At 54.7% G+C, this 24,611-nt stretch overlaps 9 protein-coding genes across 9 annotated transcripts; 4 read left to right on the top strand and 5 right to left on the bottom strand.

Moving 5' to 3' along the window:
* Window positions 1-3,329: 3,329 nt before the first annotated feature.
* Window positions 3,330-4,211, top strand: J4E84_010984 (uncharacterized protein; the record flags this gene model as incomplete). The annotated part of the gene is made up of 2 exons (XM_049393539.1): window positions 3,330-3,333; window positions 3,541-4,211. 2 exons carry the CDS (start codon window positions 3,330-3,332, stop codon window positions 4,209-4,211), a joined length of 675 nt encoding a protein of 224 aa, XP_049238749.1.
* A 2,046-nt stretch (window positions 4,212-6,257) lies between these two features.
* J4E84_010983 (uncharacterized protein) lies at window positions 6,258-7,217 on the bottom strand (the record flags this gene model as incomplete). The annotated part of the gene is made up of 1 exon (XM_049393538.1): window positions 6,258-7,217. The coding sequence occupies one exon, from the start codon at window positions 7,215-7,217 to the stop codon at window positions 6,258-6,260; it is 960 nt and encodes a 319-aa protein (XP_049238748.1).
* Window positions 7,218-8,517: 1,300 nt separating this feature from the next.
* Window positions 8,518-10,045, top strand: J4E84_010982 (uncharacterized protein; the record flags this gene model as incomplete). The annotated part of the gene is made up of 3 exons (XM_049393537.1): window positions 8,518-8,681; window positions 8,738-8,839; window positions 8,887-10,045. 3 exons carry the CDS (start codon window positions 8,518-8,520, stop codon window positions 10,043-10,045), a joined length of 1,425 nt encoding a protein of 474 aa, XP_049238747.1.
* A 158-nt stretch (window positions 10,046-10,203) lies between these two features.
* J4E84_010981 (uncharacterized protein) lies at window positions 10,204-11,157 on the bottom strand (the record flags this gene model as incomplete). The annotated part of the gene is made up of 1 exon (XM_049393536.1): window positions 10,204-11,157. One exon carries the CDS (start codon window positions 11,155-11,157, stop codon window positions 10,204-10,206), a length of 954 nt encoding a protein of 317 aa, XP_049238746.1.
* Window positions 11,158-11,367: 210 nt separating this feature from the next.
* J4E84_010980 (uncharacterized protein) lies at window positions 11,368-13,488 on the top strand (the record flags this gene model as incomplete). The annotated part of the gene is made up of 2 exons (XM_049393535.1): window positions 11,368-11,402; window positions 11,613-13,488. The coding sequence occupies 2 exons, from the start codon at window positions 11,368-11,370 to the stop codon at window positions 13,486-13,488; spliced, it is 1,911 nt and encodes a 636-aa protein (XP_049238745.1).
* Window positions 13,489-13,627: 139 nt separating this feature from the next.
* J4E84_010979 (uncharacterized protein) lies at window positions 13,628-15,663 on the bottom strand (the record flags this gene model as incomplete). The annotated part of the gene is made up of 5 exons (XM_049393534.1): window positions 13,628-13,843; window positions 13,898-14,241; window positions 14,294-15,113; window positions 15,163-15,328; window positions 15,383-15,663. The coding sequence occupies 5 exons, from the start codon at window positions 15,661-15,663 to the stop codon at window positions 13,628-13,630; spliced, it is 1,827 nt and encodes a 608-aa protein (XP_049238744.1).
* Window positions 15,664-16,449: 786 nt separating this feature from the next.
* Window positions 16,450-17,211, top strand: J4E84_010978 (uncharacterized protein; the record flags this gene model as incomplete). Its single annotated transcript, XM_049393533.1, has 2 exons — window positions 16,450-16,794; window positions 16,855-17,211. 2 exons carry the CDS (start codon window positions 16,450-16,452, stop codon window positions 17,209-17,211), a joined length of 702 nt encoding a protein of 233 aa, XP_049238743.1.
* A 778-nt stretch (window positions 17,212-17,989) lies between these two features.
* Window positions 17,990-20,606, bottom strand: J4E84_010977 (uncharacterized protein; the record flags this gene model as incomplete). The annotated part of the gene is made up of 2 exons (XM_049393532.1): window positions 17,990-18,216; window positions 18,266-20,606. 2 exons carry the CDS (start codon window positions 20,604-20,606, stop codon window positions 17,990-17,992), a joined length of 2,568 nt encoding a protein of 855 aa, XP_049238742.1.
* A 1,368-nt stretch (window positions 20,607-21,974) lies between these two features.
* Window positions 21,975-23,788, bottom strand: J4E84_010976 (uncharacterized protein; the record flags this gene model as incomplete). Its single annotated transcript, XM_049393531.1, has 5 exons — window positions 21,975-22,616; window positions 22,666-22,742; window positions 22,799-23,201; window positions 23,253-23,614; window positions 23,665-23,788. 5 exons carry the CDS (start codon window positions 23,786-23,788, stop codon window positions 21,975-21,977), a joined length of 1,608 nt encoding a protein of 535 aa, XP_049238741.1.
* Between the last annotated feature and the right edge of the window lie 823 nt (window positions 23,789-24,611).

Raw genomic sequence — 24,611 nt, 5'->3', positions numbered from 1 at the left:
GGGTATGTGCTGGAGGCGAACGTGTCCTGCTTCGCGTGGCTTGGACGAGGAAGAGGGAGAGTTTCGCATCGCGTTGGGGAAGAACTGCCGTGCCATTGGACGAAGAGCAGCAATGCTGACGGAGATGATTCCCAGACTGCACTCGCCTACCGACATAATGACGCACTCGACGCTCTGATCTGTATGTGTATTAGCACTCATGTTCGAGTGGAATAGCCGACATCGATGCGATTTCTGTTGGTGGCAGATATAGCAGTTCGTGCTCTGCTTGCTGCATCCGAAGACACCCTCCATCACGATCCTCAAATCGAAGGTATACTTACAGGTAACATCCAGGACGCGTAAACGATCCAAGAAGGCAATACGGACGATACCCAATATACTTGCGCTATCAAAGGTTAGCAAAATTCGATGACCTGCCGTCCACACATACCTTGCGCCTCCTGCGAGTAGCACACATAGGACGATTCGTTGCCTCTTTGGCATGTTTAGCCTCCAGATATGAGGGATAGGTAGCGCGCAAAGGAGAAGATCCGTCGCGACATTAACGGCGGAGCTGGCGTATAGATAGGTGACGTAGTCGACGCACACTGGTTCGAGAGTGAAGTCCCACGCTCCTTGAACCGGACGACATTGGAAGATGGTGACGAAAATTCCTAGGAGTACTTCAGCACATGTCACATGTCGCAAACTTGGGCTTGTCTTACCCGAAATCCATAGACCGACGATGCATACAGATATTGCGTACATCCAGATGCGGAAAGTCTTGTCGTGGATGAAACGCAGGTACGACGATATGATGGCGATCTTCGTCAACGCAATAGCAAAGGCGTAGAGTATCTGGCAGATGAAGAGGTACTGCAGCGCGTTAGTTGTGACAGCTCAACAAGCTCATTTCAAGGCACCTACCAATATACAGTCCTTCAAGGTGTCGAAGAGTGTCAACATGGGTAGGAGCCAGATGTGTCGCCCGAGGCCATATTGGGTTGCTAACATATCATCAGCTAGAATCTACACTCGAAGTATTTGCTGCTTACCAGCGATACACACTGCAGCCAGAGCAACAGTGAAGACGGCGGCGCAAATGATAAGGACTGTGATACAATCAGCTGAGACCTTTGCGATGGAGTAGGTAGGCGCGTACAGTCGTCGACAAAGATATGGCCGACGTATTTCGCTCTTGCGAAGAGGCGGAGACCAACAGTCAACACCACTAGAGCGATGAAGACTGCGCATGTTATCGTAAGACTGTTGACCTTCGAAGTATGGTCGCTGAAATCAAATTGGGTGATGTCGACTTCTATGCCACCGAAGAAGACAGGGTCCGCGTTGGGGTTGGAGTTCTGGCTTGCCATAATGCAAGGTCTCAGTGGTTTCAATGTGAAATGAAGGTAAGATCCGCAACAACCTGTGTAGAGGAGCCCGAAGGCATATGAATCCACGTAGAGGTCGGGCCGCAACCGGCGTAGTCTTACGGGGGCGAGTGGCCTGTGGGATATGCACGATGAATGCGCAATAGACCCGGTGGATCCCCTTATTATCTCTCGGTCAGCCGTTGTGTGGCGTCTTTCGTCAGGACTTTGGGCGGTATCATTAGACTCTTCCATCAGACCGGTAACCCTAACTGACGTGCGAAGCTAGCTCTTAATGCCAGAACATGCAATCCGGAACGAAAAACAACATTCCTTCCAGACCTTTGGATCTCTGGTGTTTGGTTCCAGGCGCGCAGTCGACGTATCATGGTTCTTTGCCAACCTCTGCCATTGTATGGTTCTGTGTCGCCAGATCACCTCTTTAACATGCAATTACTCAGACGATTATCGAAGGGATTCCCCATTCAAATGTCGCGCTATTGAAGAAGTGCGGGTGTGCCGCTCTGCGCTAGCTGACGGCCTCTTCGTCCCCATCACCTGCAAGGGCAGGCGCAGGCACCAATCTAGCTGATCGACCATCCAGAGGAGCCGCACCAGAGGCTATCGGATTGATAGCATGCTTGTACTCCGGAGTAGGCCACGGAAGAGACCCTGTGGCATTCATCCCGCAGAAGAAGCTGATGCAAGTGTATGGGCGCACCGCCAAAGATCGATCTTAGTCCACCGTGCTCTCGAGATGGCATAAGATCCTATGCGGTAATGATGACTACCTTGGGGATGGCTGAAAGTATAATTCATGTCGATCTAGTTTCTTCCCCCTAGGAGTTCTCGACCGGCTTTGTTCCGCGGGCACTATGATGGTAGTGATACTTTCCATGGCCCCTGCTTACTCAGACAGTAATAGCGAATCAGCAGCATCCCGAGGCATCTGTCCCTGTACATAGACCACGTGCTAATGTACTCGAAACTTTGGGTGTACCGTAAAATCTCACAGTAGATGCGTCCCGCAAAGCGATTGCGAAAGCTGCAGTCTGCAGCCCGGTCCAGAGTCCAGTCAGACGCGCGGCGTCAAAGATTTCGCTGATTCTCTTGCTTGGGCACCATTCGGTTTGTATGATCGGTTGAGAGGAGGAGCATTTGCATAGAGCGAGCGACGGCGTGCAACGCGATGGGGCGGGGAGGCTGGAGGAGACACCGCGGACGGGACGGACTCGCTTCCGATGGCGCCGACATGTGGATCACGCACGCTTCGCAGCACCGACTCGAACCATCTCCTCGCCGTCAGGTCGCTCTTTTTCCTCTAAAGAGATAGGTGTCATACATTTCATGGCAATTTGCGCGCATTTCCATGAACCCAATATCGTGAACCTAATCGGCGTGATCATAGCGATGCCTGAGACACCACGTGTTGTGCAGCGACTTGTCCATGAATGGCAAAACTTTCGACTTAGGCCCAGCATCGACAATTCCAGTTCCTGGGTCGATGTCATTAGCTCTGCATGATGTAGCGGCTGGCCCGTGAATTTTTCTTAGTTCTCAGGAGCTCCTGCATACATACATACCTACTGTGCGCAGCCCGAAGCACACCACTACACAAGGTCGCCACGCAGAAATGTTATTCATTCTATGCGCAAGACAATTCCAAACTTTGGTCGAATGGATCTGTAGCTGATGACTACGCGGCGGTGGCCTCCGCAGCTTGGCGAACTCGACAGCACGGCGGAGCCCCGATGGACGCGTCTCCCATCTTACATGGGAGCATCAAAGTCATTGGCCTATCGAGACCTAACATCAAGGCACGGAAAAGTCAGGCCTGTAGCAGGTAAGGCCAAGATGACAATTGACCGAAGTTTTCGTGAGGAGACGAGGCTGAGCCGGCGGAATCGACGCGCTATTAGGGCCGTCTGCGAATGAGCGATGGGTGCCGCGACTCTGCCGATGCTTGAACGCGAAAACATGGGTGAGGTGTCGTCGTCGATACCCATAGTCTTGGGACACTGATGTTCATATGTAAGGGGGGTGTAGCAAGTGCAACTGATTTCGAAGGTAATCCCAAAATTGGTCACTAGAAGCTCACATTATCGTACAACTGTCAACGCGCGCTCTGGCAGTCTTCTTACTATATATACATTTATCATCGTGATATCCGCCATGTCGACATCCACAGATCCGACTGTACCGCTCCCGACCGAGACAGAGAAAGACCGCAAGGACAGGGACGATGATGACGATGACGACGTGAGCTCAACTGCACCTGCTCCAACTCCAACGCCGCCAACACCTGGTCCTCCCGGGAGACCATCACCGGCCGATACATCACAATCTTCGCAAACCTCTCTTCCTTCTTCAACCTCGACGCAAGCCTCTGCTTCAGCGCCCGCAGTTCTAGAATCTGGAAATGGCGGTCTGGGCGTTGGCGTGAGCGCTGGTATCGGCGCAGCAGTCGCCGTTGCTATCATACTACTTCTACTGGGCGGCTGGTTTTGCGTGCGTCGAAGACGAGCTGGAATACGCCGGAAGAGCACCCTGTCACAAATTTCGTACGACTTGGAGAATGCGACGAAGGGGAGCGAATGTGGAGCCTTCGGGCCAGCGGAGATGGAGGCAGGGAATAATAGCGAGAAGAGCGCTTCTGAACTCGCCAGTCCTGTTGTTCCCGTGGAGGCCTTTGGTGACCGTCGGCTCTTTGCTGCAGAATTACCAGGTTCCGAAGTCCTTCCAAACGACGAAAAGAAACGAACCGGGGAGCGACTCTTTCCGGACTCGCCAATTGATGACGAAGACGACCAGTACCACGTCGATTCGAAGAGTATCGAGGATAAGAAAGCGTCGTGTTGACGGTCCGCTAGCATCTTATGTCGTTATTACAAATCAAAATACATTTTTCGCGCTTTCCTAGCGGAGAAGCCAAGCTTGGAAATTTCTCTCTCAGTGGTTGGTGTACGCGCGATGACCCGATGGAAAATGAACATTTGGAGGCGGTGATACTGGTGAACCGCCCTGCGGGGTGTAGTCCCTTGACAGGCGCTGCAACGGCGAGACTCCGCCAGGAGAAGCCTCAGGTGGTGAGACCATTAGCAGCGGTACAGGAGCGCGTACAGGTTCGGTAGTATGGCTCGTGATATTTGGCTCCAATGCCATGCTCCAAGTCCTCCATTGCTCGAGTTTTTGAACGTACAGTTCCTCCGCTTCTGACCTGGCGTCAACTATGCCATCTCCCTCCACTTCTTGCGCAGCGGTATCGCCGTGCAGTTCTGGCATCTGGCCTGCATCCAGTTCGTAGATAATCCGAGCATCGGCTTCGACAGGCGGCGGTGGTGGTGTTGGCAGCGGTGGTGACGCCGCGGACGTAGAATACCAAGCTTTCTCCTGCGGTCCTGCTTCGGCATCCATCGACTCTCTCTTTGTGGTCTGGAGCTGTGCTCTCCGAGCCAGCACACGGTTCCTTCGTCTGATCGCAAAGAAAGCAAGAATGGCGATAACGACGATGGATACGGAACACGCTACTCCAATGGCAATACCACGCTTGATGCCAGGAAGGGCCAAGTCCGTTTCGATTGCACTCTCCTCTTGAGTGGTCGTTAGGTTGAAATGTTTCGATGTGGGATATGGTGTGGGTGTCGCCATGGTTGAGGGAGTCACTTGACGTTTCGCACACACGCAGAACGTGAGAGGATGTGGAAGTTAGTACTCTGTCCCAGAGTACAAGTTTCGGGCATATGCAGTACATGTCGGAGCAAATATTGCGGCGCAGTCGTGAAGGCTGCATGATCGCCGCACCAGCCTGGCTATGAAACCATGCAAGAGGTGCCTTCGGCGGCTACAGGATTATGGATTGGGGGCTACAATCACGCCGCTCTGGACCAACCATGCCCCGGCGCGTAGGGCAGTGCAACAGACGTGGAACGTGGCACACGCTTGGAAACCGGCATCACGATCCTTTTTAAGTGGTGGAGAGGAGTTGGGGTTGCTGTAATGTAAGGAGCGTGAGGCGTAGGTCTGGTATGCTTACGTTGCGGCACGAGAAGCGTGGAGGAGTGGCGGTGCGGCGTGTCATCATTTGCCTCCTAGGTAGAACTCGAACACCACGCTCTCACCGGACGCTCTCACAAGTACCCCCATAGTCCATATCACCGTGCGCCATGTGTTTCCAAAGATGAATTACGCGCTGAATGGTTTTGCAGAGGCCCACCTAGGCAGTTTAAGCGGGGTGTCTGCGGGTGCCCGCATCCTGCGCGGCTCTGCGGCTCTGCGGCTTTTTACCGACATCTCATAAACACCGCCATTCTTCTCTTCTCAATGTTCAGAAACACCAACTGATACAAGCTCTGTCGCACTGAACTCAGCCGCAAATTTCAAACCCAAGGACAGGTTGCCAGGCTGCCTCATAGCCATTGGGGCCGCTGGCCGGTCAGCCTCGCTGGCGGCCTAAACCCACAAGTTCAGGGAAGCGGCCCCATGCGTCGACACGCCTACTACTTGAGTCAAGCAACTTCGCAAGAACTTGCTGTGAGTACCGTCGGTCGCCACATTTTCCTTACTCAGACAATGCGTCTTTTGTTGGTGTCAAAAATAACTATCGCAGCGCGAGCCGATGTTAAGTAGCGGTTGGTACCCAGGTAGCGGTCAATTGCGTGAAACCGAATCGCATCGGATGCACTGCTCACATCAAACCAGGCCTATCGGGAAGCATTGGAGTCGCACGGCATGGTAGGTTCAATAACCTCATCGCATACATCACAAGCACATGCCGATTACTATCGTGAGAAAATTGGATTATCATTAATCTATCGTGATCTTCTGTGAATCATGTAGGAGCTCGCTGACAAAGTCAAGTAAGTCCATTATTCGTAGCCATATGTACGGCTATCATGTCGTAAACGCTTAAGCAGGAGGAGAGGTAGGCTCAGGGACGCCGGGAGGGCAGTGCCAGTGGTCGTCGTGAGGCTCGCAGGCCTCAGCGGGGGCAGCAGCGGCAGAGGTGGCGGCGGCAGAGGCAGAGGCAGGAGCAGCAGATGCAGAGGCAGTGGCGGAAGCAGTGCTGGTGGCAACAGCGGAAGACTCTTCCTCGAGAGCGGTGTAAGTACCGGGGCAGCCAACACCGGGAACGACGATGTCGTGAGCGTAAGCCTCAAGAGCAAAGTACTGGAGAGTGTCGCTGTTCCTCGCGGCGTAGGTAGCGTTGTTCTTGGCAAGAGCGATGGTTCCGGGGTACTTCTCCTCTTCCTCGTCGTTGTAGTGCTCGACGACACCCTCACCAACGGGGGGAAGGTGGAGCAGACGGTGCAGAAGGTCAGAAGCCCAGAAGGTGTTGGTAGCACCGTTGGCGACGTCGTATCCGAGCATGCACATGGTGGAAAGAGGCCTGCGGATCTCGTAGGACAAGTCGCAGATGACAGTCTCGGAAGTCGCGTTGGAGCCGCGCCAGTGACCGGCCCAACCCTCCTGGTCGCAGTTGCCGTCAATGTTGTCGCAGCGGAAGAGGATGCCAGACTTGTCGCCGTCGGCAATCTTGGTGAACCAACCAAGGGGCTCACCAGTGGGAGCTTCGCCGAAGTACTTGGTGTAGACCTCGGAGTTGTTGCCGAAACGGAGGATGTGGTCGCGGGCATGGCTGACGATGGTCATTGTCTCATCAAGACCCTTCTGGATCATGCTACGCTGGGTAGCGTTGCAAGAAGCGTGGATGGGGAACTGGTGAACAGCACCGGCATCCCAAGCTGTGGCAGCAGGAGCAGCCTCGGCGGTGTGGGTGACGGTGACAGTTGCCTGGCGAGGGGCAAGAGGTCCGGCCATGGCGACGGAGGCTCCAAGGAGCATGAGAGCAGAGGCACGAGCAGCCATTGTGAGATTGATCTGAGAGACTTTGAAGAGGTCTTGGGAGTTGATATGCGAACCGGAGTTCAGTGAGTGTCCCGAGAAGCTGGTTGCCGGATGCTTGATGGAGATACTTGCAGACGAGCTGCAGGCCTCTTTATATTCTACCAGAATGACATCTCACCACTGAGGACTGTTCCTCTCGGTGCTCATGTACCGACGTCCCCGCAACCTCGACCGCCGAGACGTGAAGAAAAAACGCCTCATGGCTGCAGCCGCAGGTACATCAACCGGTATACTGCCGGTCTATCACCTTTCCGGAGATGCAAATGCTACACTACACGGATCTGGAGGCTGATCTATACCTTGGCCTGACGTACAATTCGAATGGTGGAGCTTGGCATGGAGGTGCATGGGGGCCTGGGCGACATGTTTTCCACTCAGAAGGTGGATTTATGGGTATGTAAGTACCATGATGGGCGCCCAATGGCGAGAAATTCTCCCACCCAGGAACATGTTGTCGGGAGGATTACCTGCGTTCGGGAAGGCCGAAGATATTTATGTGGGTGGTCGCTATGTTCCGAAGCGGCCTCCCACGCGATATGTCATGTTGAGAGTGAAGCAAGGTAGAAGTACGATGATTATCGAGTCACTGTTCTCCAACGGGGCTGGCAGTTATGTAACCTGTTTCCCTGTACAACTCTTAGGCAGCTTCAACAATTCTTACTGGAAACATTCAGATGACTGCCATATTGCAAGCTCTGAAGGTTGAACGACGAAAAATGATACTAACCTCAACGCTTGTAGATTCATCGGAATGTTGGAGTTGTCAGACCTGGTGTTAGTGCTATGCGCCGAAGAGCCTCCTAGCCGTGGAGGTCACGGCTACTACGATGCCTCCCCAACATACCTCGCCAAGACCTCCGCCACCTAAACTATCGCGCTATCCCACCCACCTACTGCATCTGTAGCGAAGCCGCCTACCTAAAAGCATTTGTGTAGCCTCTGATTCGACGTTTGCTCCGAGACAAGACTTATGCCAAGGTAAACCATCCAACAGGGTACTCAATGCCAAGACCGCCCGTGGCGCTCAGTGTGAAGCAACGGCAAGCCCAGAGACAAATGGATACCGAAGAATTCTTCGCGGGATCCTTGTGGGGGGCTGCCTTGCCCCATCACGGTACATGCGTTCCACTCCGCTGACACGACGAAAAGCTTGAACGAAGTCGATATATCAAGGGCCTGAGCTGGTATCACCTTGAACAGCTTTACACCCGTCGGTTCGCTCGTTAAACATATCCGGTAGACCCTGAACATTCATTCAGCCATGCGCTCTACCCTCTCTGCTGCAGTCCTACTGCTTGCGGGCTCTGTCGCTGCGCAAACACCCACCGTCACTGTCACTCAAGCTGGCGCGACTACCACCGTCTTCACTACCGGAACCCCCTCCATCACGGCTGTGTCATCATGCCATCCCCATGAGACTGTTCTGTATGTCTTCCCGTTGTCAACTTTGGCTGGTAGAGTTCGGCGCTAACTTGCAACAGCTACTGCATGTTTGGCTCAGATGAGTTCCAGGTAGTCGGGCCCACTGCGACAGAAGAGTTCCAAGCGGAGTACACGCAATGTCACAAGCACCAAACCGACACGTAGGCACCACCCATCACAATGTTTGACGAGATGCTGACTGGAGAAGATACTGTGTCGACGATGCCGGCGAAGATGTCCTGCTCATGACCGAGGCTGAAGAATCGACAGAAGGCTCCTCGCACACGGGCGAAGAGCCAGCTGCTGAAAGTGAGCCAGCAGGAAGCAAGGGACATTGCCACGACCACGCCGGTGTTGAGCACTGCGTTGGTGGAAGCGCATCCGAAGTCAACTGCGATGCTCCCCAGCGCGACTACAACATCCCCCTACGAGTCGGTCTGCTCTTCGTCATTCTCTTTACTAGTGGACTTGGTGTATTTACCCCCGTATTGACCCGGAAGTTCAACCTCGTTGGCGCCAACAACATCGTCTTCGTCGTCCTCAAGCAGTTTGGAACCGGTATCGTCATCTCCACTGCATTCGTCCATCTCTTCACTCACGCCCAGCTCATGTTCGCAAACCAATGTCTGGGTGTTCTGGAGTACGAAGCCACCACCGCTGCCATCTTCATGGCTGGTTTGATGCTGTCCTTCCTGGTCGACTACCTCGGTGCGCGCTTTGTCCAGTGGCGCCAGGGAAAACACACTGCTCCCAGCACCGAGGTGGCAGCTAGTGGAGACAAATCCGGAAACAGTTCTCCTTCAGCAGAACCCACCCATGACTTCAACCGCAGTCATGGCATTGCCCACGCCCATGGTCCGATGCGCGAGGCTACCCCCATGGAAGAGAAGATCAACGTAATGAACCTAGAGGCGGGTATCATCTTCCACTCCATCCTCATCGGTATCACGCTTGTCGTCGCAAGCGATGGATTCTTCATCACCCTCTTCATTGTTATCCTCTTCCATCAAATGTTCGAAGGTATCGCTCTTGGAACTTGCATCGCCGAACTCCCCAAGGCTGCTGCTGGTACGGCACAGAAGCTCCTTATGTGTGGTACGTTTGCGCTCATTACACCTATCGGCATGGCCATCGGTATCGGAACGCTAGACCACTTCAACGGCAACGACCCTAGCACCATAATCGCCATTGGAACACTCGATGCACTTTCTGCTGGTATCTTGACATGGGTTGGACTTGTGGAGATGTTGGCGAGAGACTGGATGCACGGAAAGTTGCTCAACGCGGGTGCTGCCAGGACCATCAGTGCCTTGTTCGCGCTCATTTGCGGTCTGATTCTCATGAGTGTTCTGGGCAAGTGGGCTTAGCCAAGCCGTTTTGGAGGAGTGTAAGACTGTACGATGCTGAAGTAATGACTTTACGGTTCCACGTTGGGATGAGTGTTTGGGCTCTTACTTAGGCCGGATCATAGTTCGGACTGTCACTTAGCTTATACCCTTAATGCCAATCCTATAAAAGAATGCATCTATTCCACGATAGTGCTCTTCATACTCTGCTTTCCAAAGCTATCCCATACCTCTGCTCTCCATCCCCCGGTTGGATCTTGCTCCAGTAATATTCGATACGGCTCATCGACGTATAGCGGGCTCATAGCACGATATGCTATCGACTTGGGCACTGCCTCTGTATCTCTATTCTTACTCGTATCCCGCCAAAAGTCCAGCATGTTGATGAGATTGAGCGGCCCATGTACAACAGCATTCCTGTGGCCCTCAACCTCTCGACACCACTCAGGCAGATAGTGTATCTTGTGCGCATTGAATGTCAGCGCTGAGAAGCGAAATAACGAAGTAGGCGTTTGGCAGAAGTCTCTTTGATGCCTCCCAGTCGGCAGTACTTTCTCTTCTGGCTTTGGCGGTGCCTTCATTGGATTCTCAGGTAAAAGCTCACGTTGAAACACCCAATTTCGGCGGTCCGTCAACGCGATACCGTGATCGTTTGAGAATGTCTTCTCGACACCCACGAGAAGCATTTCTCCTCCATTCTTCAAGGTTTTGGGCTCAGCACTCAGCAGTTTCGTCGTCTCTTTGACCTCTTGACCCACTCTCAGCAATGCGTTCCTGTCTTGCGCCCACGTCAACTCGCCTCCAGCCCACATTCGTCTACTAAATGGACTCAATGGGTTTACAGTGCGATCTGTGCCATCAAGTCCCAATTCGGCCTCAACGATTGAGGGAGTGAAGTAGACTAGGTGGTAGCCGGGTGGAATCGGCGTACCGGTTGGTGGCGGGTTGAAAGAGGAGGGTGTACGGTTGAGTGTTATGGAGAGCAACTGAAGTTGATTTGCATCAAGAACTTGTTTACGGATCGAGACGGGCCCTCTTTGGAATCGTGTGAGGAGTTCACTACATGCTTCCGCTGCGGAGGCTTGGCGGTAGGAGGGAGTTGTAGAGAACAGGCGGCGGGCCACGGATGTCATGATACAGCTATTTTCCTATCACCCTGGAGCACCTAGAAACTGCTCACAATGAATCTGATGATGCGAGATGGACAAAGTGATGGTCGACAACTAAAAAGGTGGAGGAAGATGCCGAAGGATAGCCGATATCGATAACGTCACCCTTCACGGACAATTTTGGTAACCGACTTCGGCGTCTTCCAGACAAAGCAGACTTCGAGCTTCGGCAACATGTCCGAACCACCACGGAAACGCGCAAAGTTGGCGTGTGTGACCTGCAACGCGCGACGCGTCAAATGTGATGTCACGGATCGACACCCTTGTAGCAACTGCGCAGCCGGCAACGTCGACTGCGAGACGCGTGAATCGAAACGCGGAAAGCACATCAGGAAGCCGCGGGCCGAGGCGGAAGCGCGCAGCAAAACGTGAGTTGAGCACACTTGGAGCGCTCTAGAATAGGTACTAATCCCGGATAGCCCACCAAGTACATCGGCGCTGAGCCCACAGCGACACGAGGATGAGGTGGCAGCGTCACATGTCCTCGCGTCGCTATCGTCGAACTTCCACAGCCCCGTCAACCACACGCCCGCTTCCGGAAGCCAATACCAACTTCACACTCCGGCAGTGTCGGCAGAACAGCAGAGTAACCCACCTACAACAGGATCTGTCCACCAAGATGATGCCGTTTTCCTTGGTGAAAGCAGCTCTTTGCGCTATGTGACGACAAGCGAGGCTGGCGAGCCATCAGAAGCGGCAGCTCATCGCCGACAGTCCTGTTTTCGTCATGCCGTTCCAAGCGCTGCAAGAGCAGAATCGTTCGTTCCAGAGTGGGAATCTGAAAGACGTCTTGCGCGCAAGAAGATCCTACAAGCAGAGGGAGCCTTTTCGTTTCCTCCCGCCGAGGTCCGACTCGAGCTCCTTCAGGCGTACTTCAAGTGGTTCCATCCACACTTTGCAATCATAGACGAAGAAGACTTCTGGGCCTCGTACCAAGACTTTACGTTCTCCGCCTTGTCTTTACAAGCTATGATGTTCATTGGCGTTATTCACTGCGAAGAGTCTACCCTCAAGGCTCTTGGGTGGGGAAACCGTCATCGAGCGAAATGGTTCTTTTACATCAGGGCAAAAGACCTATACGATTCTACGTACGAGACTGACAAGGTCAAAGTCATACAAGCTCTGTTTCTGATGAGCTTTTGGCGAGCCGGTGCGCTATTGGAGAAGGACGCGCGACATTGGCTAGGCACAGCTATTAGTCTCTCGCAAACAAGAGCACTACATCGTTCCGGGGGCGATACTGATGAGGGACGTGCGAGGGTCAAGAGGAGGCTTTGGTGGGCTATCTATGTGCGCGAGCGACAATGCGCATCAGCTCTGGGGTTACCGTGCCGCATACGCGACAAAGATTGCGATATTGAGCCGTTGTCTTCCGCGGATTTCACCTCTGCTTTTTCGCCGTCCACTCCTCTCGAGGACCGCCATAGGTACATTGTGTACACGATAAGTATGGTGCAGCTGGCGGTCTTCCTTGGCAGAGTAGTGGATGCCGGTTATCTGCCGGGACGGGAGCTCGCGCCCGAGGAGAGAGTCAAACTCCGCAACGAGCTTTACAAATGGAGGCAAGACCTTCCAAGTATTATGCAGCTGCATAGCGATGCTGGCGACCCGCCCAACTTCCAAGCCAGCATGCTTCATCTCGCGTACAACAATCTACTCATTCTACTCCACCGCACCAGCTTCGTTGTAGACGAGAACAACAACACATCCGCGGACGGTAATGTAGCGCTACAGGCAGCAGCGCGCAACTCGCGTATAGTCGAGGATATGCTACCGGACGGCAACATTGGGCACGCTCAGATGCACGTCATCACAAACCTCTTCAACACACTATGTATACATGTTGTTAACTTCCGGCGCTCGAACGGCATCAATCGCACACTCGCTGAGCATCGAGCCAAGCTTTGCCTACTGGGCTTGCAAGAACTTCAGAAGACGTGGGAAGTAACCAACTGGGTGTTACAGCTATTTTTCCAATATCTCGACAGAGAAACAGCCTCGAGGCTGGCTATGGAAGCGGATGACGGAGGCGGCGCGAGGAATGTTGGCCAGTCGACTTCGGTCGGCACTACTGCGCAACTGCCGTCGCAGCAACAAAGTATCGATAGCATCGCAATTCGTAACACCCAACATGATATGGAAGGTCCTGCGTCAGCCGCCACCAGCCCTAAGCCCTGGTCATGGACGCTGGACGAAGCGGATCAATATCTTTTCACGCAGATTGAGAATGACTTTGCTTTTGGGGAAGGTACCCTGCAGCAATGGTGTCCAGAGGACGTGCTCATGCCCGAATAAACGGACCCTGTCTCGCCAACATCGGAGCAAATTGGTACGAACACGTGTGGCTCTCGCAATTCACGATTCATTCTTGCCAATAGGTTACTACAGCGCTAGGTATCTCCGCAAGCATTCATATCCAATATCAATCAAAACCTCAGTTGTAGACTGGCCCACTTGGGGCATATCCAGTCAGCCTCGTACCATTTGAAGGCCTGAACTTCTCCTCCTTGAACCAGACATGTGCCGACTCAGACAGCTTCTCGACTTCTGAGAAGGGGAATTCCGGCTTCGATTCAGAGCTCGCAAGGAGGTCGTAGATGCCTTGGGCATAGTCCGGACCAATGTTGTACACTTGTGCGAGGTACTTCTTCTATTCGGGCGTCAGTATGCGTGGTACTATGGAAAGATGCAGGCAAAGACTTACCTGAATGTCAGCATACTTGACAAACTTGAGCATGTTGAAGGTGTTGGTGATGGTGTGTTGCCTCCTCTCGGGCGACATAACCCTGCTCCACAGCTCCTTGGCTTGGTCGTACTCGTTCTTCTTCGCCTCATGCCAGTAGTGGCTCTTGCGGCTCATAACATTGTCTGAGACCTGGTACGGCGCCTCAGCAACATCAGGACGGAACTTGTGCGCGAAGCTGTTGGGGTTGTATTGCTTGTTTCCTGCGTGGTTGGCATCGACACGCATCTGACCATCGAACTGGAGAGGCGCGAAGGACTTTGACATGAAGGGGCAGTTGACGGGGATCTGGTGAAGATTTACGCCTGCAGGAAGTCAGTATACGTCTCACATGCACTGCTTACAGGCAAAACTTACCAATGCGGTGGTACTGGGCGTCGCGGTAGAAGAACATGCGGAATTGGAGCAATGGATCGGGCGAGTCCTCGATACCGGGGACCATGCTGCCGGGTGAGAAGGCAGCTTGCTCAACGTCGCGGTGGTAGTTCTCAGGGTTCTTGTTCAGCACAAGACGGCCAAATTCCTGCATGGGGAACTGCTTGCGCGGCCAGACCTTGGTGACATCGAAGGGATCGAAGCCAAGCTTCTCGGGATCCGCATCCTCAGGCTCCATGACTTGCACCATGGCGGTCCATTCGATCTCCTCACCCTTCTCAATGGTCTCCCACAGATCGCGCTTGGAGTAGTCTGGGTCTTCACCGCACATCTGTGTCGCTTCTTGCTGGGTGAACTGCTTCTGGCCGTGCTTGGCAATGAAGTGGTACTTGATGTATACGAACTTGCCCTCAGCGTTGACCCACTTGAATGTGTGGCAACCGTAGCCGTGGTTGAAGCGCCAGCCAACGGGAGTGCCGTGGTCACTGAAGAACATGAGACCGGCATGGTTGCTCTCGGGTGTGTTTGCCAACAGATCGAAAATGGCATCGTAATCAGGAAGGAAGTTCCTTGGGTTACGAGCTTGCGAACGGATCACGTCTGGGCCTTGAATAGGGTCGCGGCAGAAGAAGATAGGGAAGTTGAGGCCAACGATGTCGTAGTTGCCCTCCATGGTGTAGAACTTGATGGCGAAGCCACGGGGGTTGCGGGCTTCATCGGGGTATTCGCGACCGACCGTAACCGTCGAGAAGCGGATGAAGATGGGAGTCTTTTCGCCTACACTGGAGAGGAAGTTGGCTTTCTAGGAGAAGTCAGGTTTGGCAGTTGTGAGATGATCAAGACAGACGTACCGTAAGAGCGTCAACCTTCTTGGTGCACTCAAAATATCCAAACGCGCCGGAACCGCAAGGGTGCACCATACGCTCAAGGTTCTTGGAACGGTTGAACGTCTGCTGCTTCTGGAAGAGGAAGACATCGCTGGCCACGGGGATTCCACCGATAGTCTTGCTGTGTGCGCTATGAGACGTTAACGACAGTGTTCTTGAGGTGTGCGGGTACTCGCGAACTTACGGGTCAATCCACGGGATACCTTCGTTGGAGGTAAAGTAAGGGCCATCATCCTCACGCTTTCCGCCTTGAACTGCACCCGTTATCTTCGCAGCGATATCCGCAGGACCCTCGTTAGCTGAGCCCATGTGGCTCTGCCTTGGCGCACGTTTCTCTCCAGTAGCGCTTTGGATACCCTGAGAGATGGCCTCGAGGGGGTGTTGCATGGGGTCATTTTGGGAAGCGTTTGCACCGGTCGACATGGCTGCGGTCAATTTGCCTGGTAAAGATGTGGGAATCTCCATGAAGAAGCAACAGCGGGTGCGAGTTTAAGAGGGCCAACTTGGAGGGCACGCCATTGCTGCATACATGGGCAACGGGTGACACGGGTATTTTCTATTTTGTCACGTTGATGCGTCTCTGACGCGTAGAGGAGAGGGGTAAGATGCCACGACTTCACGTGCAGGGACAGTTGACAGCTGGATTGGTGCTTCGAGGCTTAGTGCAGCAGGTATCGACAACCTGTGTGGATTAGATGCTGTCAATATTTGTTTAACCAGGACCGCTTTTAGTGGGCAATACCTTTTTGGAAAGATAAGACTAACACTTAATCGCTCATTCGCCGTGGCAGTTGCAGTCCGCGGATGCTGTGGAGCGCAGTGGGTAAAAAGGGCATGGGAATTCTAGACTTTCGCATGTTTCGGCATGGTGGCAATGTGACGTTTCCGATCCGCTGCATCCTGCATCATCAAGACGTCGCTCCGCGGAACACTACTCCACCTTGCAACAATTATCGGTACCAAACACACGGCATGTGGGCACTGCTTCCAGTCCAATCATGCAGCAGGTAATCGTCATCCAATACACTGTGCGACATCACCGACAAGTTGCGCGCGCATGTCCAAAGCGCAAACACCTGGGCAGAGAGCAGCTGGACAGTGCAGGAACGCACCTCTGGCGAAGAAATGACGTCTCATCGCGTTGATAGCCATGTGAGACAAAAGCTCGCGACATACCTCGAGAATGGATTTGATACACCTTCTATTCAATCCTCACTACTCAATCCTCAATAATCATCTCACACCATCACAATGTTCGCTCCTCGTGCCATCGCATCACCACTTACCCGAGCAGCTTTCAGGCCGCAGACACTCCGCATCGCTGCCAGACCAGCTTACCTTCGCACACAGGTAGCCCTCAATTCGACCATCTCAGAAGCCATCACCAAGGACCACCGCAAGCTAGAGACCTACTACAAAGAGATCATCAACAACCCCGACGACATCGACCATGCAACCCGCTACGGCAACCAATTCACCTGGGAGCTAGCCCGGCACTCTGTCGCCGAAGAACTCCTCGTCTACCCAGCCATGGAGAAGTACATGGGCGCAAAGGGAAAGGCGCATGCGGAGTTAGACCGGAAACAGCATCATGAGGTACATACCACTCTTTCCATGCCAATCCACACCCCGCCACTACTAACAACATATGCACAGGTGAAAATCCTCCTCAAAGAATTCCAAAACATGGATCCCGCATCATCATCCTACATCCCCAAGCTAAAACAAATCTGGTCCCTCCTCAAAGTGCACATTGCCGAAGAAGAAGGCTCCGACCTACCCGCCCTCGAAGCCGCCTTATCTTCTGCGGAAAACCGCGGAAACTCAGAGTCCTTGGCCAAGAACTTTGCTCGCACAAAGATGTTTGTGCCGTCGAGGAGCCATCCTAGTGCGGGCGAGAACCCGTATTTCGAGGGCCCGATGGGCATGTTGGCGGCGCCGATTGATCATATCGCGGACATCTTTCGCAAGTTTCCAGAGGGAACGGTTAGTCCGAATCCGAGTAAGAAATGAGGGCGGGATAGGTAGTTGAATGTAAACTTTGCTTCATGTGATGAATCTGTGGATACTTGAGGATACGTGCCGTAGGGCTTGATCACGTGTGGTTCTTTCATCAGTGAACAAGCAAGGAGGCGCCACTTGTACAAATATCACGGCAACGATATGTAGAAAGTCATATTGAACGTATCAATTCGCATAGGTATTCGAAAGGAGACGTAAATGCGAGTATTGTACAAGAAAGAAGGTTCTCGCTCGCACGCTCACTCTTCGCCATGCTATGCTATGCCATCCCCGTCGCTATGCGTAACGAAAGTGAACAGAGAACCTCCCCCTAAACGCCAGCCAAGCGCCAAACAACATTGAATAACAGAAGAGTGCCATGTACTTTCATAACCAACCCAGTACTTTGCGAGTGCGTTTGCGTTTGCGCCTGACCCTGCCACCGCCATGTATGGATGAACGATGATCGAAGCTGTGCTCTGATCCACTGCTACTTCGGTGGCGGCGCCTCGAAACGCGACGTTGAGGCGGTCAGCCAGGGCTTGCACTCTCCAGAACGCCAGAGGATGCGGTGTGTCGGTCTTTCCAAGGGTTGCTTTTAGATTTGTGGGATGTCGGATCTGCCAGATGGTGTAGTGGCTTCTCCGTCGTGGTGTCCTCGACCACGGACCTGAAGGACTTTCCCTGTGTCCTTCGTCGTTCTCTAAAACCCAACTAGCATAAGCACATGCTCTGCATATCCCCGAAGGAAGATAACATGCAGCATCATGTGCAGATCTTTTCACTGTGATCACCTTCCTCCATCGTCGATCTCAACCTTCCTGGGCCTGTCGCGTTCGCGCTCTCGCTCGCGGTCGTCGTAGTCACTCTCATCGTCGTAGCGGCGGCGTCGCTCACGGTCGTGGTGGCGACGCTCTCGGTCGCTGTCACGCTCCTCATCATCCCTATCGTCCTTGGAACGGTGGCTTCGCCTGTCGCGGTCGTCACGGTCGCGGCGGTCATGATCGTACTCCTCTTCTGCGGGTATGTTAGTACTGATCATCAAACAAGAACCATGTCAACGTACCTCTGCTTTCGCGGATCTTCTTGGTACGATCAGCGAGCTTCTGGATCTCTTCCTTGGTCAAGACACGCAGCACGATGACACAGTCCATCCGCTCTTCGAAGCGCTCCTTGGCTTGCTCCAGGGCTTCAGGGTTGACGAGACGACGATCGATCCTTGTCCATCGAGCCCCGACAGGAATGTCCTTGCCCTTCAATGCGTCCTTGTGTGGCGCAACACCCTCGCGGATGGGCTCAGGGTCCTCAGGGAACTTCTCAGTTGGCTTGCGAAGGATGCCCTTGACGGGCGCAACGGGCTCCTTGGGAGGCTCGACAATCACTACGCTCTTGCCCGTAGACTCCCTCTCCATTGACTCCGGTTCCTGCACCATGCCTCCGTCATATGTGCTCACAGGGCGATCCCTGGGAGGAGACGCACGCGAGCGGTCTTCAGGACCTCGAGACCTGTCACGCTCATCCTTCTTCCTCCGTCGCTCCTTCTCGCGGTCAGAGTCGCTGTCCTTGTCGCGAGTGCTGCGACTAGAACGTTCTGCTTCCTGCTGAATGCGTCGTCTGTATTCCTCGTCAGGGTCCAGAGCAGCTTCCTGGGGTACGGGGTCCCTCCGACGTTCGGCATCGCGATCAACGTAGTGACGTGGTCGCTCTTCGTCGCTTCCCGCAGTAGACGGTGCAGGTGCCTTGCGAGAAGGAACCTTCTCTCTCTCGTCATCTTCGTGTCGACGCTCGCGAGGCTGAGGTATGTAGTCGGGTTGCATCGGAGGGTAGTCGGGAGCTGCGATGGCTGCCGGGGTAGCGGCTGGGGCAGCAGCGGGGGGCGGTGGAGGCGGCTGAAGCGAGTTGCGGCGGCCTTCGGACTTCCTCTCTCGTCGCTCGTCAGGACGGTCTCGCTTGTCACGCTCATCGTATTCCTTCCGTCGCTCGCGCTCACGCTCTCCTGACGAGTCTCGGTCGCTACCACGGTCCTTGTCACGGGCCTTCTTCATGTAACCAGCGCCGGCCAGGGTCGCTGCTACGCCTGCTGCTGCACCAGTTATGGTTTGCACCAAGCCACCCTTTTCTTCTCGGCCGCTCTCACGCTCACGGGGGCGCTTTTCGTAGTCCTGCGGTGGAACGGGATCTCTGTCACGGGATGAGCGAGGTTCCGGCATGCGTGCCTCGGCGCGGTCTGGCTGGTAGTAGTGGTTGCTAGACTCTTGTGGCCTCGGTCGAGGAGGTTCGGCAGGAGGGTATAGAGGCTGTCGGTCCAGAGCGTGGTGGTCGTGTGCGAGGCTTGGGTGGCCCGGTGCAATGCCGAAGCCACGGCTGGTCACTTCGCGGTCCTCAAAGGCGGTGCTGTGGCGCTTGTTCTCGACTCCACGGCTCGGGCGATCGTAGTCATCGCGGTAAGCGTCTCGGCGGGGCTCCTGATGAATGGCGGCAGGAGCGCGGGAAGTGCGAGAGGAGGAAGATCGTGCGAGGCTTGAGTCTGGGTAGGGATCGTACTTGGGAATTTCGCGTGCCCCTCTTTCAATCGAGGATGATCTTCCGTGGGGCCGCGGGATGCTGTTGATCTTGTCGAAGCCACGTGTGGAGGGGGGAGGACCAGGTTCGCGAGTAGAGATACGAGAGGGGCGATCCGCAATCATGCTGGTGGGGCGAGAGCCACGTTCCAAGCTGCCAGCACGTGGCCTCCGCCAGGCTGGCTCTGTGTCACGGTACATGCTCGCGGGGTCCGTGTAGGAGTAGCCATCGCTGTTGCTCAGGTCGGTAAGGCGCGACGGGGGCTTGCTGCTGTCGTGGTAGCTGCGGCCGCCACTTGTGACACTGTAACCCCGGTCTGCATGATCCCGGTGGCGTGCGGGCTCGACCTCAGCAACGAGCTTGGTCAGGTGGCTGCTGTCGTCGACGCTGTAGACCTTCTTATGGCCTCGTGAAGCGGCCGGGGTGATGTAGGTATCGGATCCCTTGGCATAGGAGGGCGTCAGTGGGCTCCGCGGTCGTTCGGTGTGGGTGTGGGACGAGTACGGGGTGCGGAGTGGCAGCGAAGTCGTCGGCAGGGCGCTGGTGCTCACATTGGGGCGGGTCAGGTCGTTGGTGTTTCGCCGTGGACGTCCAGTGTACGAGTCGTACTTGGTGCTGCTCGCGTGGGAAGAGGTCGTGGGGCTGGGCGTGTAGTAGGGCGTGTGGTGCGAGGCGTGCGAGGTGTGGGAAGATCCAATGCGGTCGACGCTGGAGCGTGGCGAGCTGGGACGGCCATAGTAAGACGAGGTGTAATAGGGGTCGGCGAAGGTGCCCGTCGAGGACCTGGCGGGGTTGGAGTAGCGGCCCCGCGGGGACGAGGGGCGGTTGTTGTACCGCGTGTCCATGCCGCCTGACAGGGTGACGGTCTTGATATGGAGCGGAGCAGTTTTGGCAGCAGTTTTGGCGGCGGGCTGGGTGGACAGCGAGTTACGGCGTGGGGGAAGGGGCGGCGCAACGGTGCTAGAATAAGTATTCGACCTCAGGCCAGGCGGCTTAGTGGGGAGGAGAACGCTGCCCAACATCGTGTCAGCCCAGCCGTGGTTTCAAAAGGGGAAATGGCAGGAAGGCAGGTGAAGAGAAGAAGAGCAAATGGCACCAACGAAGGAGAATTAGAAATTAGGCCTGGCGAAGAAGAAAGCCGCAGCTGGACGTACATAAGGGCGTTTCGACAGCGAGGATGCAGCCGGTGGGCTCAGCCAAGTAGGGTTCGACGACTAGCAGCGCGAACAGGTTGCCCGATGGTTGTAGGATAGCCCAAGTTCCCTGGCGTGAGTGGTGACAGGGGGCGGGGGTACTGGCACGGTGTAAAATCAACGTGATATTTGCAGGCGGCTCCCAGGGTGTGCCCAGCAGAATGCTATGGGCTCTCGTGGTGGGACCGCGAGGCAGCGAATGAGGCGGACAAGCGCGGTGGGGGGCCAACGGCCGATGTGCACACGGCGATGGGAGCGATGGGGTGCAGCGCGCGACACGAGATGGACAGTAAGGATAGACAGCAGGAGGGTGAGGATTCGGTCGGGTACAGAGAGCGTGCCCAGGCCGCCGCCCGCCTGGTTTCGAGGGTGCGTGGAGAGCGTCAGATTGCACTATGTCATCGCCCTCGCTTGGGCCCGCGCACCCCTGCAGGCACAGCCACTCAGCAGCCGGCATGGCTCGCCGCACAGAAACAGGGTCCGCTACTCTAGACATGTCCTACCAGTTGACTAGATTTCAGACTAGCTGCAGAGGATTTACCACGTTCCACCGCGACGCTTCACTCTACCCAGGTGCCCACTGCTGCCACAGGCACGTCAGCACATGCGCCCTCGACCTGTCAACAACGTCGCCCCGCCGCCTAGCTGCCCTCTCTAGCTGTTACAGACGTCTTCCGCCGCCCAACTGACCCCGCTAGCTCGGGATAGCCCTGTGATACCCAACTTGACCGCCAGGTCCGCCATGGCCTCGTGACTCGTCCGGTGCGACTGCCCTGCGCGGGCCGACTCAGTTCCTCGTTCCGTTCACGATCTTCGCTGTATGAACACGTCGTACAGATCCTGATGCACAGTGTAGTCTCATGTTCGCGATCGATTGGTCTAGCTACAGGGCCATGGCTTCGGCACCTCTCAGCTACCGAAGCACTCCTCGCGGTACTAATCCGCCGGACGCGCCGCAACGTAAGCACTGAACATTGGCTGCTTCTTGCTTTTTGCCATCGCCTCCTCCCGCCCGATGCTCTACACATCCTCGATCTGCTCAACCCGCGAAGCCTTGCCCACGCCGCTTTTGGTCGAGTCGGCATCGTCCGTGGCGTGATGGTGCCTGAGCTGCTTCGCCCGCGACTTGCTCGGCACCGTATCCTGAATGCAACCCCTGATGATGTTGCCCTCGAACAGCTCGCCGATGGACTCCAGTCGCACTCCCTTCGTCTCGGGCACGCAGAACACCGTCCAGACACCCATGACAATGCACAGCGAGCCGAATAAAAGAAACGTTCCGTACGTAATGTTGTCCAGCATCAGGGGGGTAATCTTTGCGATGACAAAGTTAAAGAGCCACTGCGTCATCAACGAGGCCGCCATGAGCAGAGAGCGCACATGGTTAGGACTGCACTCCGATGCCAGCACGAATGGGATCGGTCCCCACCCGAACGAGTAGAACACGACGAAGAGATAGACGCACATGATGGCGAAGATTGCGTTGCCATCCAGCTCACCTGTGGGTGGGTGGACTGCCTGGTTGACGCCAATGTAGTACATTGCAAAGGCTTGGCCCATCGAGCCGAGGATCAACGACCACTTCCTTCCGAGTTGCTCGGTGAAGGCCATCAAGCCAATGGCAGTAACGACGATCTTGACGATACCGTATACTCCAGTTGCCTAGTTGCATGTTAGTCTGGCTCGCATGCAGTCTTTACAAAACACGTACGAATAGCCCAGAAGAGTTGCCAGTAAGGCCAATCTGCCTGAAGATTTGCGGCGCATAGTAGTTGATCGAATTGGTCCCTAATCACCACGTCAGTATTTGCCTCAAATGCAGATTGCATGTCGGAACTTCGTACCGGTCCACTGTTGCCAGAACATGAGGATTACAACAAAGCTCGAGCGGTACAGCATCTTCTTGCTCGAGCAGGCAGCCCTGAGCTGAGCCATCATTGGCATCTGCTCATGGCCGTTAAAGTCCGCAATAATCTCGTCTAGCTCCTGCACCACCTCAGGGTCCTCGACGCTCTTGCCGCGGACGTGGGCCAAAGCTTTAGCGGCTTGGCTGAGCTTGTTCTTCTCGACGAGCCAGCGGGGAGACTCATTCATGAAGAGCATGCCCACAAGCAGGAAGGCGCCGGGAAGCATCTGGAGGGCAAATGGCACACGCCATTTTGTCGCGTCTGTGGGGCTAGTGATGTCGAGCGATATGCCGTAGTTTACGAAAAAGGACAGACATATACCAGTCACGTTGAAGAGTTGCTGCTAGCGTTAGTGGGTCGGTTCCAGAAAAGCAGTCTTGACAGGTCATACCATGCAACCAATACAACGTCCTCGGATGGCCCTTGGCGCATTCTCTCCAATGTAAGTAGGGACGACCGCTGAAATCAGTCCAACGCCGAAACCGCCAATGACGCGTCCAATGTAAAGCTGTGTTAGACTTGTCGTGCCAATTCCGCACAAGGTTTGGATCAAAGACCCAAGGATGAAAATGACGTCCGCAATGATCAGGGCCCATTTGCGCCCAAAAGTATTTGAGACGTAGAAACTAGACAGTGCACCAAAGAAACAGCCCGCCTGGAGAACAGAGACGATGTTTCCCTGCAGGTTGGCAAAGTCTTTGCTGTCCTTATCTAGGGCGAATGAGTGCTGGAACGCGTCCATCGTCAATACACCTACAAGCGCGTTAGCCATGATCATTACACGTGCGAATACGCAAACATACCTCCGATAAGACCCGTGTCCCAACCGAACAGCATTCCACCAAAGGAAGCCACAGCGGTGAGTACATAGGCGCGACGGTACGTCTTGATGTCCGCCCACACCTCGGACATGTTGAGCTTGGCCATGATTGCAGCGCGTGGCAAAGGAAGCCAAATATGACAGAAGAAAAGCCCGACGCGAATGCGATGGCGATGCGACGAGCGGTCAAAGACAGTGATGTCGATCTGTCAATGTGCCTAGGTAAGGTAACATCGCGGCAAGCATCCGACTATATATCGTCAGTTTCCCCAGCACCAACCTCGCTGCGCCCAGCCAGCCAAACTCCGAAGCCAAAACCCGCAGGCAAACGGCGAAGCCTATTTGGCTTGGCTGTCGGCATAGTGTAACGCGACGTCGGGGATATGACGTGGGGACGTATCGTGGGGACTCCAGATGTGCCAGTCACAGGGCGGAGCGCCCCATAGCTGGTGGGTCGGCATGGCGGGTGGTAATTATCCTTCCATTCAAACGCCGTTGCTGCGATTGTGTTGAGGCTCTTGCTGTGAATCCTACGGCTGCAGTGTGAGTAGACGAGTCAAACGGCTGCAGGACTAACGGACGGGATGAGTCGCTGACTGTGCAGCGCAGATGCAGTTTCTGAAGGAATCGAATGTGCGGAAGTGTTCACGTGCGAAGATGTCGGGTGCCAGACTAGGCCCATGCTTAGCGTTGCTTACGGGCGGTGAGCTCGTCTTGTGCATGTGAAGAACCCAAACAGCAGCCGATGATTTCTCGAACCTGCGATATTCTCACGATGCAAAGACCGACTCCAGATTTACTTTCACGGTTCCCCTTCTTCTCCACATCCCTTCAAAGACCGACCCCAGGTTTTCCTCCTCCACATCCTGTCTCCGCACGGAAGCTAGGCGATTGAAATTGCGACAAGCTTCTCATTGGCCTAATCACTAA

This window comes from Alternaria hordeiaustralica (genome assembly GCF_023758085.1).
Source record: "Alternaria hordeiaustralica strain BMP 2776 chromosome Unknown scaffold_51, whole genome shotgun sequence".
NCBI classification, from domain to species: domain Eukaryota; kingdom Fungi; phylum Ascomycota; class Dothideomycetes; order Pleosporales; family Pleosporaceae; genus Alternaria; species Alternaria hordeiaustralica.
Note: the sequence above shows the minus strand (reverse complement) of the source record. Positions and strands in the feature narration are given on the sequence as shown.